General features: G+C 42.4%; 1 protein-coding gene across 1 annotated transcript in view; it reads left to right on the top strand.

The window, feature by feature from the left end:
- LOC128427308 (dynein axonemal heavy chain 9) overlaps positions 1-18,810 on the top strand; it is a 116,868-nt gene that overhangs the window by 67,580 nt on the left and 30,478 nt on the right. Inside the window, exons 55-67 of the mRNA XM_053414395.1 lie at positions 213-293; positions 659-838; positions 1,368-1,598; positions 2,313-2,507; positions 3,612-3,731; positions 6,070-6,258; positions 7,031-7,266; positions 7,354-7,476; positions 7,931-8,135; positions 14,573-14,737; positions 15,314-15,454; positions 16,308-16,478; positions 16,656-16,778. Of these exons, the coding sequence (XP_053270370.1) occupies positions 213-293; positions 659-838; positions 1,368-1,598; positions 2,313-2,507; positions 3,612-3,731; positions 6,070-6,258; positions 7,031-7,266; positions 7,354-7,476; positions 7,931-8,135; positions 14,573-14,737; positions 15,314-15,454; positions 16,308-16,478; positions 16,656-16,778 (2,160 nt within the window). The remainder of the gene's footprint in view (positions 1-212; positions 294-658; positions 839-1,367; positions 1,599-2,312; positions 2,508-3,611; positions 3,732-6,069; positions 6,259-7,030; positions 7,267-7,353; positions 7,477-7,930; positions 8,136-14,572; positions 14,738-15,313; positions 15,455-16,307; positions 16,479-16,655; positions 16,779-18,810) is intronic.

The following is an 18,810-nucleotide window of genomic DNA, read 5'->3' as shown; positions in this document are numbered from 1 at the left end:
AAATCCCTTTATTGGTTACTAATGCCATTTTGCCAAACAGTTCACTCTTAATAATCCAGTAAAAATGTTTTTGTAGAATTGTTTGCAAACTCTATCCTTCAGGTCTAGTGTATATGATCTACAGTTTATTCATCCTGATCCATGCACACAGCTGTAGTATCAGCCATTACATCTTCTTGACCTGCTGGCCTCCATGTCTCATTCTCTGATAGGTAGACGACCTCAAGGCCAAGCTGGCAGCCCAAGAAGTGGAACTCAAGCAGAAGAACGAGGACGCTGACAAGCTGATTCAGGCAAGACCCTGTGCTCCCTCTTAGAAACACTGCAGAAACTGTCAGTCAAAGTGTTGGCTTCTGCTCACATACACTGACTCTAGTGTCATCATGGGTTTAGTTTTATTCGTCCAGGTTTTGTCTAGATGTTTTTGCAGGCTGAACTTTTTTTGCTGCTGATCTGGGTTTGTCAGAATAAGATAATTAGCCTGGTGCAGATTTTGCCACTGCACAAGTGACTTAGTTTTCCCCTTTGTCTCTTCTTCGTTAAAACTGTCAACTCAATGACTTTTTACATCATATATCACATGTCCATGCTTTGAAAGCTGAGCCTCTGTTTGAACCTGCATCATTAACAATCAATAAATTCCATGTTCTGTCCATAGGTGGTCGGGGTAGAAACCGAGAAGGTGTCCAAGGAGAAAGCAATAGCCGATGAGGAAGAGGAAAAGGTGGCAGCCATTGCTGTGAAGGTCAGCGGCACACAGAGAGACTGTGAGGAGGACTTGGCCAAAGCAGAACCAGCTCTCCTAGCTGCTCAGGAAGCCCTTAACACTCTCAATAAGGTCAGTTACTATCTCATCCCTGGCTGTGTCTTATTGATTTGCTCAATCATACTTTTCTCTCCTAGATGTGTTTGTGTTTAAGAGGGTTTGTGTTCTTTTTCTTTTGTTTGATTTCGTTTTTCCCAGCTTCAGTGGAATAAGTTATGTCCACGTAGGCTTTGAACTGTATAAAAGATTATTGAATCACAGGACTTAGCCGGGTCTTTTAAAAAATAATGTCTTCTCTATGTTCTGCAAGAATTTCACTTCATCTTTGCGTCCCATGTAGGTTTATGAGCAGCCTAGGGGATTTTAGAAAACACCCTCTGTTTAAAAGGTGCTCTCTGCTCAAACAAGCAGAACCGACAGTTCAATCACTGCTTAGAGCTCTAATTAGTATTCTCTGTCGTCTTCTCAAAGTCAGCACAGGTTCTTCTTCCTTTATTCTTATCCTTTCCCTTTTCTCCCTTTTTTCTGGGACATGCAGTTTCTCAAACTCGATTATAGCTCTTTAATTTCCATCCAATATTCCCTCTCTTTTCCATGTCAGAACAACTTGACAGAGTTGAAGTCATTCGGCTCTCCAGTGGACGCTGTGACAAATGTCACTGCAGCCGTCATGGTCCTGATGGCGCCTAGTGGGAAAGTCCCCAAGGACCGCTGCTGGAAGGCTGCGAAGGTGATGATGGCCAAGGTGGACGCGTTCCTGCTCGCGCTCAAAAACTTCGACAAAGAGAACATCCCAGACACTTGCCTTAAAGCTATTCAGCCCTACCTCAAGGTGAGTGTTTAAATTAGCCCTTATTCATTAAGTCAATACTAACAGTGAGCAGTGTGCAATGTCTGCTGCTGGGCAGGCTCAACTAATAAGTCATAAATATAGCATGGGCATGATTACAATGACAGTACCACATTATGGGTGCTGAGTGTCCAAATGACAGCCAGAGAAAATCAACCAGTTAATTAAGCGTTACAAATTTAACAGCCGCCCTGATTATGAAGTTCACTGGAGCAGAAACAAGGTAAGTCAGTGTAGCAGATAAAACCTAACTTGTGTCTGAATTCACTAAGAACACCACCTGCCTTTAGTTTCCAGAGACATTAATGGTTTCTTATGTAAGTAAGCTGAGTAAGCTTTCTGGCCTTTTTCTGCTCCAATCTCATTCTGTGAACTCGCAAACCATTTTAACATTCTTCAATTGTTACAAGCAAGTTTGGGAAGAAAGTACAGATGGGAGTTAGCTCTGTAGCTGTCTGTCCCTGGCAGAGAAATACATAAAATCTGAATGTATATTTAAATTTTTATATATAAAGTAGAACAAATGTCAGAAAGACATTCTGGTCTTAACTCAGTTTTGTCCGTGCAAATATATAGCTTCGGCATGTGCAGGGCAATATAGCAATTTATTTTCAGCACCTTGTCTCACTCTGACTGTAAATTCGTGATGTTATATTTTTCCTTTCTGCATGTGTTGATTCATCTGTTTGTCTCCAGGACCCAGAGTTCCAACCAGATCTGGTGGCTTCCAAGTCGAATGCAGCGGCGGGTCTGTGCTCCTGGGTTATTAACATCGTCAAGTTCTACGAGGTTTTCTGCGACGTGGAGCCCAAGCGTCAGGCGCTGAGCAAGGCCAACGCAGAGCTGGATGCTGCACAGCTCAAGCTCGCTGCCATCAAGAGCAAGATCAATGTGAGCCACCGTGTTCTACTGAGTTGTTGAGAGGTTTATTTGCTATATACCAACTTTCTGTTTCAAAGTAATACAATTTCAATATCTAAAATTCAGATAATATTTTCTTTAAAGCTTTATCACCTTTATATATTTTAAAATATATATATATATAAGATTTTCTGAACTTGCCTTCTATTCTTTTGTTTGACAGGACAATAATGTTTGCATCAGTACATTTTTTGTTGGTAAGCTGACTTTAGTGCAAAAGAGTGTGGGCTGAAAAATGGCTTCTGAAAGACAGTGATCTCAGCACCTAGCTATGAACGTTTTCTGAGACATCAGTATGGATCAACAACTCTATCAAACCCTGGAGATATGCAGTATAATAATAATGTGATGCTACAGAATTGAAACAAAATAAGACAACAACAATCAAAATGCTATAAGCTGGAGCGCAACTTCAGGATATGAATTATTTTATCAAGGCTTGAGTGACAGTTGACACATGAGCTATGCCAGTAATGACAGAGCAGCAGCATTTCATCAATACAAAGCCGGTGTAAGGGCCATTAAAGCATTTTACTGTTCATTAATCTAAAACCAAATCCATCAGCCTAAAAACACCATTGCTAAAAGCAGCTGTAAATAATTGTTTCTCAGTGGCGCTGGCATTCGGCACAGAGAGTGGTGCTCGGGACTCTGCTGCTTCTATCCAACCCTGCAGAGTGACGACTCTCAATAAGACACAGTCGGACATCTTGTCATTTTTCAGCCCTCAGTCAGATCAGTTGAGCAGAGATAGGGTTCAGAGCCAAGGGGAATTAGCAATCCTCAAACTAATCTACTGAACCTGTGTACCTCACCACCGATTAATCCTGTTTGTCCTTGTGCTAATTGCTTCCATATGCCAAATAAATCCATAGCGGAAGGGATCATAAGTTTCACCCAACTTTTCACACACTCCCAAGTTTCTCTCATAGACAGACTTTAGTCCTTTCTGTTTCCTGTCTTTGAGGTTTATTTATGACCATGCCGTATTTTAACCACTGCCAATTTCTCTCTATCTCTGTGTGTGTGCATATGTCTGTGTGTGTGTGTGTGTGTGTGTTTGTGGCCTATCAGATCCTTAATGCGAACCTGGCGAAGCTGACAGCCAAGTTTGAGAAAGCCACTGCAGACAAGCTCAAGTGCCAACAGGATGCAGAATCAACCGCTCGGACCATTTCTTTGGCCAACCGTCTGGTGAGGAGGGGAACAGTGGTCTCACACAAACACACACACTCTCTTACACACTCCCTCTCTCATATATGATATCATATATACTTGTTTAGGGGTACTGAATGTACAGATGCTCTCTCAACAGATGCAAACAGCATTTTTGAATATTTGTTCCCCATAAATGTTAGACAATTTCCTTTTGATCATTACTCTTTCAAATCAAAACACACAGACAGCACAGGCTCTTGCAACAATCAGTTGAACCCTTTACTTTACAGTGGTGCCACAATCCCAGATATCCAGGGACTGTTAATGTCCAAAAATAAACCTTAAAAATTACAAACAAAACACTCAAAGTAATGTTAACAGATTCACATCCTTTTCTGTATCAAGAGTCATCCAGGTGGTGGTTGTCTGTACAGTTTAAAAGTTAACTGCTTCTACCCAAAGGAACAGGAATCCTATGATCAAGTTAAACAGAGAATGGACTCACTTTGTCTGTAATCTTTAGTTTGATGAACCAGTTTTCACCAGGGTTATTTTTCAGTTAGGAATACAGTTTTACTGATGTTGCACATAATGATCTGATATTTAAGCCTGGAGCCTTTAAGACCTTTGAATTATTTAATATTATAAATAAAGTTAGGGACTTTCTCAAAAATACCAATATGGCACAATGCAATTTACCTACTTTTTAAGCCGCCTCTTGCATATAAATGCAGTTTGGTTAATTTAGGTGCATAGTTGAGATATTTTTCTATAAATGTAAAAAATATATGTACTTTGTATATTTTGAGACCGGTCATAGACACAAACCAATCGTGGAAAGTCATTTCCATCTTATGCTACTTCTACTCTACCTGTTGTTACTTTACAAAGCCCTATTTTACATGCTTTTGGCTCAGAGCAGATGAGGTACCATCCAAGCCATAACATTTCATATAGGTTTTACATGTGACCAGCATATGATAGCTGCATTGCTTTAGATTAAGCTACCCAATAATAAAATTAGATAGAGTTGTTACATTAAAATCCTGCTTGCACATTAATACAAATACTGTTATGCTGTATTGTAACATTACACTTATAGAGGGGCATTTAACTGCATAATTAATAATTTAAATTTACTACTTTTTACCTACATTTTGTGCAGAATAGAAGATTTCACACAACTTCCAAAGACTAAATTTGAGATGTGGATATCTTTATAAAATAACAGATTAAAGGGATAGTTCAACCAAAAATGAAAATCCACTCATTAACTACTCACCACTATTCAGATGGAGCAGTGGGTGAAGTGTTCCACAAATACACTTTTGGAGTTTCAGGGGTAAACAGCGTTGCAGCCAAATCCAATACAATTGAAGTAAATGGTGACAGATTCTTCAAACTTTACAAAACAACATGACAAAAATGCATCCATACTGCTCTTGTGGTGTAAGCCAAGGGTCCCTAAGCCCCGATTATTAGCCTATATGTCCTCTGTGATCCACGAGATCCAGAGGAGGATATCATGGCTGGATTTGGCTGCAACGCTGTTTACCTCTGAAACTCCAAAAGCGTTAAGTAGAATCAAACACTTCATCCAACCTTTCATCGACATAGTGATGAGTAGTGAGTGAATTTTAATTTTTGGATGAACTATCCCTTTAAGAAACTTGTATTTTTAGACACAAATACAGTAAAGTACTACTGCATATACAGCTATTGTATCACTGCTTGTTATTTCAGCTGTCTCTTCCATAGGTACACAATATTTATGCCTGCACACATGCACTCACATATACAGCCTTCATAAATCCCTTCCTATCTGCCAGTGTGTAAATCTCCTGCTGACAGCAGCAATACAAAATTGGGTGTTGACACTGTTGGTATTATTATCACAATTATTCAAAAGAAGCTTCCAAAGGGCCGACGAGAGCAAAACAAGAACGAGGGTTTGTACTCGTCTGCTCATCAATCACTTAATATCAATGCAAATGCAGTGAACCTGCTCAAGTGTACAGTGTTTCCACGATGTGCACTGAAAAGCGAGCGTCTGTATCACGGTGTGGGGCCTCTCAAGTTTAGAAGAGATAAGATATTGAGGTGAACTTTATTGATCCCTGGGGGAAAATTGGATCATTCTGCAGTAAGGAGGTGTTGGTACACGAGCAGGGAGGTGATGAGAGGATATGAAAACCTAATAAAAAAGGACTTGAAGGTAACAAGGACTTGTTGTTCTGGAGATTTTCTTTTGTTCCTGAGCGTGTGCATCGACGACAGCAGACGTAGATTCATTTAGATTTGATTTTACAGGAGATTCCCACAGGGAAGGGGCTGCAGTGAAGTAAAAAAATAAATCTCTTGTTCTGCGTTTCAGGTGGGAGGTCTGGTGTCGGAGAATGTTCGCTGGGCGGAGGCCGTCGAAGAGTTCAAGAAGCAGGAGAGGACTTTGTGCGGGGATGTCCTCCTCATCACTGCCTTCATCTCCTACCTGGGATACTTCACCAAACACTACAGACTGCATCTCATGGACAACATGTGGAGGTCTTACTTCAGCCAGCTGAAGGTGAGAGGCCTAGTTTTTTATGCACTGTCCATACTAATGCACTAACCCTAACCCTTGCCAAACGTTTGAGCCTCTCGTAACTCACGTATCCGTAACAATAATAAAAACATCCCAGATAATTTTGTTAGTCCAACTGTTGGCTTTTTTCTTCTGAATTAATGGTGCAACATTCATCAGTGTGACATCCAGATTTCAACATGAATGATTGTTTGTATGAGTTATGCTGGTGCATCAGAGTACTGTGTTACAAGAACAGTTAGAAGTAATAGTCTCAGTAATCTACTTCTCATTAACAGCTTTTTACCTGTCAGATATTCTTACTGAGTATGAATCCACAGATGAAAATAGTCCCTAATATAAGGCACTGTCAGGTCACTAAAGGCTTATGTCAAGGACACATTTAGCTTTATACTCCACTGTGTTTGAGGAGACTAACGCAGTGCCTGTTGTGAACATGCCTGGTGAGGATGGGCTGTTTGCTTGGCCTGTGGTGATGATGGTTGCAGCTTTCTTTCTGAAACTAGAAAAGTTACCTGCTGTAATTGAGCCACAGCGAGTAAAGAGCTGCTTCAGGGCTCAGTCCACAGAACCCTGAAGCCACCGCTGCTGCACAAAGAGCTGTTCACCTTGACTCAGTCCACAGACCCTGGATGTAGTGGATAGAAGTTAAAAAGAAAACATTTCTGTGGTCATGTATAACTGACTACTGTTGTTTCACTTTAAGATGCTAACAGTAATACACATGATTCAAACAAAAAACATCATTTGTCAGGTTCCCATCCCGGTGACCCCTGACCTGGACCCTCTGACCATGCTGACGGATAGCGCTGACATCGCCATATGGCAGAACGAGGGCCTGCCTGCTGACAGAATGTCCACTGAGAACGCAACCATTCTCACCACCTGCCAGCGCTGGCCCCTCATGGTGGACCCCCAGCTGCAGGGCATCAAATGGATCAAAACCAAATATGGGGACGACCTGCGTGTCGTCCGCATCGGACAGAAAGGGTAAGAGGCTTCACGGTTAAATGTGCACCTTTCACTTTTAGTAAAAGATTTTTGGATGCATGAATCCCTGCTGTTCTGCCCTGACAGATACCTGGATGCCATGGAAAGAGCACTGGCAGCAGGTGACGCCGTTCTGATAGAGAACTTGGAAGAAACAATGGATCCTGTTCTTGGACCTCTGTTGGGCAGAGAAACCATTAAGAAGGGCAGGTAAGCAGTTTCACAAAAGTTATTTAAATTCTGAAACTTTCTGTTGGGTATTTGATCTCAGTATTGTTTTGTTACCCAGTGAAATTCGTCTGTGTTATTGAAAGATTAGAAGTTAAGGCTGGATTTTTATCATTTTTGGTGTTTCCTTCACCCAAAAATCATCAATTCATCAAGTTTTATAAAAAGATCCAACCTTATTTAAAAGGCACTAATTGTAGTTTGAAATTATGTTTAGAGATAAATAAAATAAAAGGTTATAAATGGGACCTTAACAAGGCATTAACAATCATTTGAACCATATAAGTTAATAAAGTCAATTTCAAATTAATTACTTTACTTTTCATCACAGTGAGATCACACAATTGCTGATCGTGTTCTATCCCCTTTAATGGTGTCTGCTTTGGTATCATGGGAATCTTCACATCTATTTAGCTGCTCTCACTTACCCACACAGGTACATAAAGATCGGAGACAAGGAGTGCGAGTACAACCCTAATTTCCGCCTCATCCTTCACACCAAGCTTGCCAGCCCTCATTACCAGCCGGAGCTGCAGGCTCAGTGCACACTGATAAATTTCACAGTGACCAGAGACGGTCTGGAGGACCAGCTGCTCGCCGCAGTGGTCAGCATGGAGAGACCTGACCTGGAAGAGCTGAAGGTAAGAATATCAGTGGAGGCAGAGATATGTAATATGAACACTCAGGCCCAACAGTCCTCTTATGAAAGCACATTTAAATTCACTAGATCTGGATTTTCTTTTGGATCTGTACCACATTGCACAGTGGGCCTCTTACTTTTTACTGCACAAAAATGAGCCCAGCTTTCAGCTGGAGTTAATGTTCACTGTGTTCACCACAGCATCTCTGCTCTGATCGTTCTGTGTGAGCCTGAATCAAGTTGATTGTCAGCGTTTGTGTGTCTGTGTGTGTGTGAGAGTGAAAAACAAATTCCTGGATCTGCTCCCTGATCTAGATCCGCACCAATAGTAAATTAATTCTTTCCTGACTCATGCATCCTTCCACCAAGTTCCGTGGTAATCCGTCTAGTAGTTTATACATTATCCTGCCAACTAACAGACAGAGAAACAAAGTGACCACATAACCTCGCTGGCGGAGGTAACTAGGAAAGTGTTTGTCTCACTCTCCAGGTGCTATCAGACAACAAACCAACAGTCAGTGGAGTCTTTGAGTTTGTCTCTAAGTGTTTCTTTTGTGCAGGTGTAATTAAAAGAAACCCCTCACTCGTCATTATCCATCTGACTACACAGAGGCAAGAAAACTCTCCCTGTCTTTTAACAAACAATCAGCTGGTTTCTTTGATTAGTGGCAAACTAAGTGGATATGTAACAATCATGGGGCTTTGGATCCTACACCTTAGGAGACTGGGACCCCGGATGCCTGTGTCTCATTGTGAGATTGTGTTTGTCTGTGTGTGCATGAGTGCAGGTGTTCAAGTGACATGCCTGGGAGGAACATAGAGTAATCTGGAAATTATATATTTCCATTTTAAATGTGCCTTTGACTTACCTAACCCAAACCCTGCTATGTGTTCCACTTTGTTCAGTAGCTTTTTCTGCCACTAGATAAGAGGCAAGTGGGTTTATCGTAGCTCTGTTGCTGAAAACATCTTCACGCTGAGACTGAACTGGAGGTTGAGACTCAACCCAGACAGTAAAGTTTGGGACCATGAGAGCAAAGCAATGAGCTGAAAGACAGTAAATCGCCTCACCTTACACAGACACATATATCCATAATTAAATTATTTGTTAATTCTGCAGAAGTACTGATGTTTTAGATGCTTGACGTAACGTTTGAAGGTGGTTATCTGTATGTATCGTCCTGTTTTAATCATCAGCCATGATGTCTCAGTCAGCAAATCACTATTTCTGTTGTGAGAAACACCTTAGATTTCATGCAACAACCCTAAATACAAAATTAAAATGCTCTCATGACCTGGTTCAGTTTCCAGCATCTTATATTGTTTGATAATAAACACTATCAAAGAAGAAAGTATTCATATTTGAATGTAAAGGTTTGTAGCATCCATGAAGAATCAACCATTCAGACAATAATCCATTAATCCTAAATAAGAAATCTAATTAACTTTGAAGCACTAACAATTTAACACTGTGTCACAGTCACCCTGGGTACTGTTCCTGTGACACTCACACATTTATCATCAAGCTCCAGGAATTGGGTAATTGTGTCTTGATGGTATCCTCAAGGGAGTTTCATCAGTTTTTTATCACTCTGGCAGAGTCATTTATGTTCACACATCCACATCCACCTCTCCAAAATCAAAGCAGAGACGCTCTAAGATGTTTTCCCTTTAATTTAAATGGCTTTCTTTGTTGCGTGGATCCTTGACCCTTGACTGCAAGGAGGAGAAAGCTGTTGTTCCACTCTTTGATCAGTGTCTCTGTCTCCAGCAGAAGCTAAAAGATGGTCACAGTTAATGGCTATAGCTCGGTACACTGTGTACAGTACATCAGATTCCTGGCGACTGTGCAACCAACTTCTAAGAAGTAACGAGCAGCAGATAGTTACGATATCCACAGCACGGTCCACGGTGTGAATGTAAATGTTGGTAATTAAGCAAAGCTCCAGCGCCTAATGATGCCTCCCGCTCGTCTCTATCGACAATCTGCTCTTTTCATGTCAGATGTTTGAAACGGATTGGCCAATGGCGCTACTGTACCACAGCAATTAGACAGCACTTTGACACACTTCCACAGTTTCTTAAATGGGTCTCTTGTTAGTCGAGGGCCGAGGAGAATCAGAAAACCCTCTTCGTTCTCGTCTGGCTGACGGCGGTGTCTTTAAGAGATCAGAGCGGTAGATAATGTGGGAACTCTGTTAATGGGTCAGGAAGATTTACTCTAACACAATGCTATTTGCATTTGGAAGGCTTTCTGGAGGGCGCCCTTGTTTGCGTTGGGGCCTCTGCAGGCGACGCTTCATTCAGACCTGTAGTACGGTGGCCCTGAAAGCTCAACGAACGGCAACTTAAGAAAACACATGCAAGTTGACAAAACACCAGCAAAGTAAAAAAACATCTTCATCAATTTCACAACACAACACAACACATTACAGCAGCGCGCTGCAAAAAGAGAAAAGCGCTGCAAATACCGGAACGAGCAGCAAGAAGAGGCCACAACACAACGGAAGTGTTTCCATGGGACAGCTAAAAGTGATGGACACTGCTGCCACAAAAACGTCCAATACACCATAGAAATTCGGTTCCACACAGGGTTCGGCCACATGCGGCACTTCGGCCCCTCTGCAGTGGCTGCACAGTAATGTTGTGCATATGTTTAGCGAACGCTGAACTTAACGAATCAGTTTTCATATTATTAACGTGAACGTCACGTACATCACCGTATCAGGCCATCATGAAATACCAGGAACGGGCGAGTGTGTGTGTGTGTGTGTGTGTGTGTGTGGGTATGAGTCACTCAGATTGTCCAGAAGCAGCAACTAAGGAGGTTCAGTTCCTCTGAATGGACTTTGACGATTAAGATGACAGACCAAAGAGAACCATCGCAGCCAGGCTTTCCATTTCAGAATCATAGGAGCTGCCCGCTCATTGATATGAGGAAGGCCACGTCCAGCTGGGTGGCTGGACACTGGAATACATAAACCAGGAGTGTCTTACTCACAACAACTTTTAGATCAGTCAGAGGATAAAAGCAAGACTGCTGGAGAAAAACAGTTGTTAGTTGCTGGTCAATACTCAAAATCAGGTTTTGACACTAATTATAAATGTACACGCGATTGTTGTAACATCCCCCAAAGATGTTGTGTTTTCGTCTGCGTGTCTGTCTGTTAGTCAGCAGGATTATGCCAAAACAACTGGATTTATTACTATGAAACTTGGGGGAAGGATGTAGTGTGGGTCAGAGAAGAACCCAGTATATTCAGTGTGGTCACTTTCTTTAACATTGCAAGATAAGAGTTTTTTTTTTGATTACTCAAAGAATAATTCATGGATAAGAAATCCGTGATCTAAGGTTTCTGTCCACCAGACTTAGTTCTGGTTCTCCTCCCACTACCTGGATCCAGCCTACAGGCACAGTTCTCTGATCTGATAGCGAACGCTGAACTTAACGAATCAGTTTTCATATTATTAACGTGAACGTAACGATGTGACGTGAACGTGAGTGAACGTCACGTACATCACCGTATCAGGCCATCATGAAATACCAGGAACGGGCGAGTGTGTGTGTGTGTGTGTGTGTGTGTGTGTGTGTGTGTGTGTGTGTGTGTGTGTGTGTGTGTGTGTGTGTGTGTGTGTGTGTGTGTGTGTGTGTGTGTGTGTGTGTGTGTGTGTGTGTGTGTGTGTGTGTGTGTGTGTGTGTGTGGCGAGTGCTCCGGTCCCGGGCATAGACTGTATATAGGTCCCGGGTCCCGGGGCTCCGACCCCGCCCACTCGCTCTTTTGATAGTAAAGGTTTTGTACCCCTGCACACTATGGACAATATATTGCCTCACAAACAGGGGCTTGCTTGTTAGCGCTGTTTATTCAGTTTAACAGGAGAAGACGACATGTCTCTAGGTCGGATCATCTTCCGTGATCAGAGCTCACTGTGGCTCTCTCCGAGTGAGTGGGCGGGGTCGGAGCGCCGGGGGACACACGTACACACACACACACACACACACACAAACACACACACACACACACACAGACTCGCCCGCTCCTGGTATTTCATGATGGCCTGATACGGTGATGATTTAAAAAATGTACGTGACGTTCACTCACGTTCATCGTTACGTTCACGTTAATAATATGAAAACTGATTCGTTAAGTTCAGCGTTCGCTAAACATATGCGCAACATTGTACTGTACAGCCACTGCAGAGGGGCCGAAGAGCCGCATGTGGCCGAACCCTGTGTGGAACCGAATTTCAATGGTGTATTGGACGTTTTTGTGGCAGCAGTGTCCATCACTTTTAGCTGTCCCCTGGAAACACTTCCGTTGTGTTGTGGCCTCTTCTTGCTGCGCGTTTGGTTTCTTGCTGCGCGTTTGGCTTTTTGCAACGCGTTCCGGTATTTGCTGCGCGTTTCTCTATTTGCAGCTCGTTCCGGGAATTGCAGCGCTTTTCTCTTTTTGCAGCGCGTTGCTGTAATGTGTTGTGTTGTGTTGTGAAATTGATGAAGATGTTTTTTTACTTTGCTGGTGTTTTGTCAACTTGCATGTGTTTTCTTAAGTTGCCGTTCGTTGAGCTTTCAGGGCCACCGTACTGTAGGCTTCAATCCACAAATCAGCATTTTTAATAAACAGAGAGAAGGGGGAGAAAAAAACTGCGAATTGCTGGAGTTATTTTAAGTCTAATGTCCCCTCAGCAAGTGAAATGTGATTTAATGAAGCTTGTTTAATTAGCATTTCACTGATATCGGAGGGTGAGGGAAAAAAACAAGATCTGGCACCTCACTTATCATTTTAATTAACAGTGAAAGTTGAAGGTGGGTGGTGGTGGTGGTGGTGGCTGGGGGGGCTGAGCACACTCTCAAAACACGGCCAGCAGAATGAAGCGCTGAATGGCTCTTTGTTGCCAGTAAACAACCCGGACTGATAACTATCGCCCGACTGATAGCGGAGCCCAAATTGTCTGTACCTGTTTAATCTTTGAATGACTCGGTGTCATTATACCTCTTAATGAGGTTAGCGTTGCTTCTGAGCCGTAAGATGACTACTGGGTGGAAAAGCTCAAGTTGCCTTTTTGGAGAGCGCACAGGGGGAATCAGTCCACAACCTTTTATCACAATAATTAACTCGTCTGGTGTCTTGTCCCCCCTTCTCCTCATATGAGTGTGCACGTGTGCATCCTTCTGCTTGTTTGTTCCGGCAGCATTCTTGCGTGGACATTTGGCGTTAATGAGAACTAAAAGGCTGCACTTCCCAAAGTACCTAAAGTGGCACTCACTAATCATTTGCCTAAAAAAGAATGGTAGATGTAATATCTCATTTTTATTCCAGTTTGGGCATTCTGCTGACTGGTTAATTGTTTGTTTTTCTCAAGCAAGAGTAATTACAAGTACAATGTGCCGGCGGAAAGCCAATCTTTAAAAAGTGACTCATTACTGCATCCAGTTGGGAATGTTTGAGCGTGGATGGCGTTTCCCCTCAGGAGATCCGAGTCTGGGCCAGCAGAAGGTCACAGCTGAGTCACACAGGCAAATGTCCTCAGTTAAATATCCACCACTCAAACCAATGTTGTGCTTTTTGTCGGTACTCGCAGAGCAGGCGTGACGGGTCTTTGCCTTAAAAATATCACAATTCACACCAGTTCTGTTTCCCTTGTTCACTTTTGGCAGGAGTATGGAGAAAGTAACAATGCAAATATAGAGCAGGAAATATTTAACAAGTTTAGGCTCAATTAGTTTAACAATGGTGTAAAATACCTCTCATCACCGCAAAAGGAAATACTGTCATGAGTAGGCCAATTAAGCAGTGTGATCTCCAAAAGTATTTGCTCCCCCGGCGTTATTTAAACTATGTTTGCCTTTTGTCATGGGAACATTATGCCGCAAGGACCAGGAACAGCCCTAGAGTTGGCAAATCTCCCAACAGCCCAGCCTCCCATAATTACAACAATTCAAAGGTCGCAGAGGTTTCAATTAAAGGAAACTTCAATAAAAGCAAAGTCTTTATCGAGCAGAAACGAGAAGCTGCAACCGACAATAATGAAGGACAAAGCGGGATGAAGCAATAAAGAGAAGCAACCATGCCCTGTCAACTTTGTTCTCCAAACTCCTCTCAGACAGCGCTCTTTGAACGGTGTCATCACACCGAGGGTTGGGTCGCTCGGCAGGTTTGATGTTGGCAACCAGACGGCAGCTGGCTAATCCAGCCCAGAGCGCTTCCTTTATGGGTCCAGATAGCCGATGCAAAGCATATTGATTAGTTCTGCCTTTGAGGTGCCCCTCAGTATTCACGTCCTCATATTGACCCACACCTTGAACATCCCCCTACGCCTCAGATTATGATGATTAAGGTGGAAAAGAATCTGACAGCAAGCATATGGTGTATGTGGGAAATCCTCTGACATGCAGAATCTGTCAAACAGAAAGTTTTTGTGTGTTTCTGTGTTTCTTAGTCTGACCTGACGAAGCAGCAGAACAGCTTCAAGATCACCCTGAAGACGCTGGAGGACAACCTGCTGTCACGTTTGTCCGCCGCTTCAGGAGATTTCCTGGGTGACACAGAACTGGTGGAAAACCTGGAGACAACGAAACGCACTGCCGCCGAGATCGAAGAAAAGGTAATCCTCTTTTTTTTTTGTCCTGTGATCAGAACTTCTCTTCTCCCATCACAATTCAGATTGAAGATCACAAGTTTAAATGCAAGTATTAAGTGGATATTAGGAATCAATAAAATAGTTAGGAGAGAACTTTGTGTTAGAGAAACTTAAAAATTCAAATAAACATGTATTGTTATTGTAGATAGAAGGACACGATAGGCCAAATTGGGAAAGTAAAGTTTAAGTCCCTTATTCTCCTTATGTGTTAACATTGTACATAAATATATATACACATCTTATCCTCTTGAGGGTTGCAGGGGGAGCTGCAGATGTTTGTTCTGAAGCATAATTGTGCAGGCATTTGCTGGCTAAAACAGAAAAGTCTAATAATTATCATGTTCCATGCAGTGTGGGAACATATTCTCAGGAACCGTGAAATTGAAATAGCTCTGCTCTTTACTGGAGGGTGTTTTATTGGATAGTGCAGAATTTCATCATTAGCTGACTGATGAACCTTTGGTGTATGAATATGTGTACAGATGTGCGCTTGTGTCTGTGAGTGTGATTCCCTCTGTGTTTGCACTATCTTTACTGTAGGTGAAAGAAGCCAAGGTGACAGAGGCCAAAATCAATGAGGCTCGTGAGCACTACCGACCAGCAGCAGCACGGGCTTCCTTATTGTACTTCATAATGAACGACCTCAATAAAATCCACCCCATGTACCAGTTCTCTCTCAAGGTATACTGTCTATTGACCTGCCATGTTTCCTCCCCGCCTCACGGGCCCCCTGTGAGACCCCTCTTTACACTCACCCCTCTGTTTCCCCCCGCCCTTCTCCAGTTGCTCACCATGTTTTATGCTCTTTGTCCTGCTTTTATTGTGTTTGTGGCTCCCTAATGTGGTTATGTAGAGGATAATGTCTTTCATATTGTCAGCCAGCGAGTGCTGAGAGGAGGCAGCCTGAGATATGGTTTGCAATCACTCCAGACACTGCAGGTAGCTGCCCAGGCCCAAGTTATTTCCCAACGTAATCAAATGAAAACACATTCAGTGTTGATATACCTTTGACCTTCTGAATGAAATAAAATGCATTACAGGGTGTGTTCTTCACACCAGGTGAGAGCAAAGTGTGACAGCTAAATTGGCAAAAATGACAGCGTGGTGCTCAGAGTAGAAGATAAAGACAATTATTCTATTACCTTAGTGACGTTTGTATTGACAGTCACTCTAACATTTTTCAAGAATTCAGTTAGACTACAATTTTGATTAGTGCCTTTGATCAGATGTGTGTGTCGCCCTCATACCTGCACCGCTTTATATGTTGAAGAAATTGTACCACAGTTATCACCAGCTTGACGAAAACCAACAGTTTGTTTATCCTTCTCTAAAAACTCTGACTTCCTTATGCTGGATCAGGCCTAACTATAATTTCAAATGAGACTGACTAGATAATGTTCAACTTATAACTGAGCCACATTCAACACAACAGCTAGTTATTGATTTGTGTCATTTGATCTGTTTATCCATGTCTTTTAGAAAGTGACACTCTTGTTGACAAAACTATTAATTTGTGTTGTGTGTCAATCCCCAGGCGTTCAGCGTGGTCTTCGAGAAAGCAGTTCTGAAGGCCGAGCAGGATGAAGTTCTGAGCAACCGGGTGTCCAACCTAATTGACAGCATCACCTCCTCAGTCTTCCAGTACACCACCAGGGGCCTGTTTGAGTGTGACAAGCTCACGTACATAGCCCAGCTCGCTTTCCAGGTAGGAAGGGAGGCCGCTTTCATCTTCCGCATGGTTTGTTTTTTAGATCAAGCTGGCCATTGAATCAGCTGTTCCTGAGACCAGAGGACCTGTCTGGATTTAATCAAGTGGAAAGGAAGCGCGGTGTGTGCTCGAAATACAGCATTTCCAAGTCATCTATGTTTGTTGTGTCCCCAGATCCTTCTGATGGATAAAGAAATAAACCCTGTAGAGCTGGACTTCCTTCTGAGATACCCCGTCCAACCAGGTGTAACATCACCGGTGGATTTCTTATCTGACCACTCCTGGGGAGGGATCAAGGTACTGTGTTGCTGTGTAGTTGCTGCTACTAAAATGTAATGAGCTGAGTTCTTGTTGTGACTCGCAGAGGTGGAAGCAATTAGAATGTCGTCTAAGTGAGTGGTCAACGAGAATTAGGTGATGCTGGATCCTCTGCGAAGTGGGGACAACAACTGTAGAGCTGAAGACAAGTAATTGGTTGGACAAATGACAGAACATTTTCAATTATACTCTATCCAAATAATATGATTGGCTGTCATACCTGTCTGTCATTAACCAACCAACCGGCCTGCCTGCATGCACCCTGCCCATGTTTTCATTGCACATGACCGGAGTCTTCAGCCGTTTATAAATATTAAATTAATGCATTACATTATAATATATATATATATATATATATATATATATATGATAATCTACAGTCAAATAGTGTTCTATTCCAAATGAATCTTGCTAGTTTTTTTCAGGATTACCAACCCTATCTTTAATACAGTTTATCCAAGAAACATATTTGAACTATCTACTCATCCGTCATGTGATGTTACATGTTGCAGAACAGCTAAAGTGAAATCCCTCTCAGCACTTGATGGTTAAATTAAAAAAATATATAAAAACTAGGGCTACGTTGTAGCACTTGCGGGCCCGAGCACCCGCACGTTGAAGCCTGTTGCGGTCGGTGGAGAGAGCGATCGATGACCAAGCGCACATCATCGATCGAGCATGCACTTCTCCACGTTAAATGCGTTTTGCGCTCTGCGGCAGTAGGTTTGCCAGTAGGTGGCGCCATCACTATTATTACGCACAGACATATATATCTGTTCATGTAGGCGCTCTGATGTAGCGTGAGCAATTTTGTGTCAATTGGACAATGTTAACACAACTTAATTTTCACACTGATCAGTAGGTGGCGCTATGACCCTGAACTAATATTTATATGTGGAGCTGTTCAGAATAGTATTGTGATCATAGGTCAGTAGTTTGGAGCCGGTTGGATAATGCAGAGTGGATTAACAAAGTACTTCCTGTTTCCTGGCGAATCAGTAGGTGGCGCTATGACAGTGAGGAAATATTGACACATAGAGCTGTTCAGGCTTGGACTCTGACCATGTGACAGAAGTTTGGTAGTGATAGGACAATGCACAGTGGAGTTATGATAACATCGTGTCCTTTGGCGAAGGAAAATCCTTCGCCGCACATCAATGTTTACACGGTTTGAGGAAACGTCACAATTCTGACCATGATCTAATGACTTGACTGATCTGATTTGAGCTGTATATTGTAAATCAGCCAGGAGCAGTTCATCAAAGTATAAAACATGTCACTTCCTGTAGCCACCAGGGGGCGCTGTAATTTCAAGTCATAATTTCTGTGTAGATGTCATCAGGATGGCACCCTTGTCTTACATGTCTAGTTTGGACTCGATTGGACAATGTATGTCCGAGATACAGAACCTCGTGTTTTGATGGCGTTTAATCAAACTCAAGACGCCACGCCAAAGTCACACGGTGTGACGAAAGGTCAATCTCTTAATCACTTTTTATCTCCATCTTGTTGTGATGGCACTGATCTTAATTTGAAGTTAATCTGATGAAAGCCCTGGGACAAGTGCATCAAGTAAAAATGTGGAATATGGAAAAAAAATGGCCACTTAATCCAAAATGGCGGCCTCCCTGTTTGGTCAAGCATACCTATCCAAGATATTTTTTTGTTTGTTATGAAACGACACATGTCCCGATAGATTTGTATAAATGTCGGCCATCGTAGTGCCGGGGTTGCCCTATAGGGGGCGCTGGTCAGTTTTTTTGCCACGCCCATTTCTTAAAACCATATGAATATCTTCAGGGGGGGGCTGTTGTTACACACATGTAGTTTGAGAGAGATAGAATCATGAACACTGAAGTTACAGCAATTTCGTGTTTCACGGCGAGTTGATGAACTTTAATGCCACGCCATTCATATGGCGTTTGACGAAAAGTCACGGTAATCTTATGTCTTCATTGTCAATGTCTTGGGACCCATTTGATACAGTTTGACATGGTTGAGGTCAGTGGAT

This window comes from Pleuronectes platessa, chromosome 21 (genome assembly GCF_947347685.1).
Source record: "Pleuronectes platessa chromosome 21, fPlePla1.1, whole genome shotgun sequence".
In the NCBI taxonomy this organism is placed as follows: domain Eukaryota; kingdom Metazoa; phylum Chordata; class Actinopteri; order Pleuronectiformes; family Pleuronectidae; genus Pleuronectes; species Pleuronectes platessa.
This window is presented reverse-complemented; position numbering and strand designations above follow the sequence as displayed.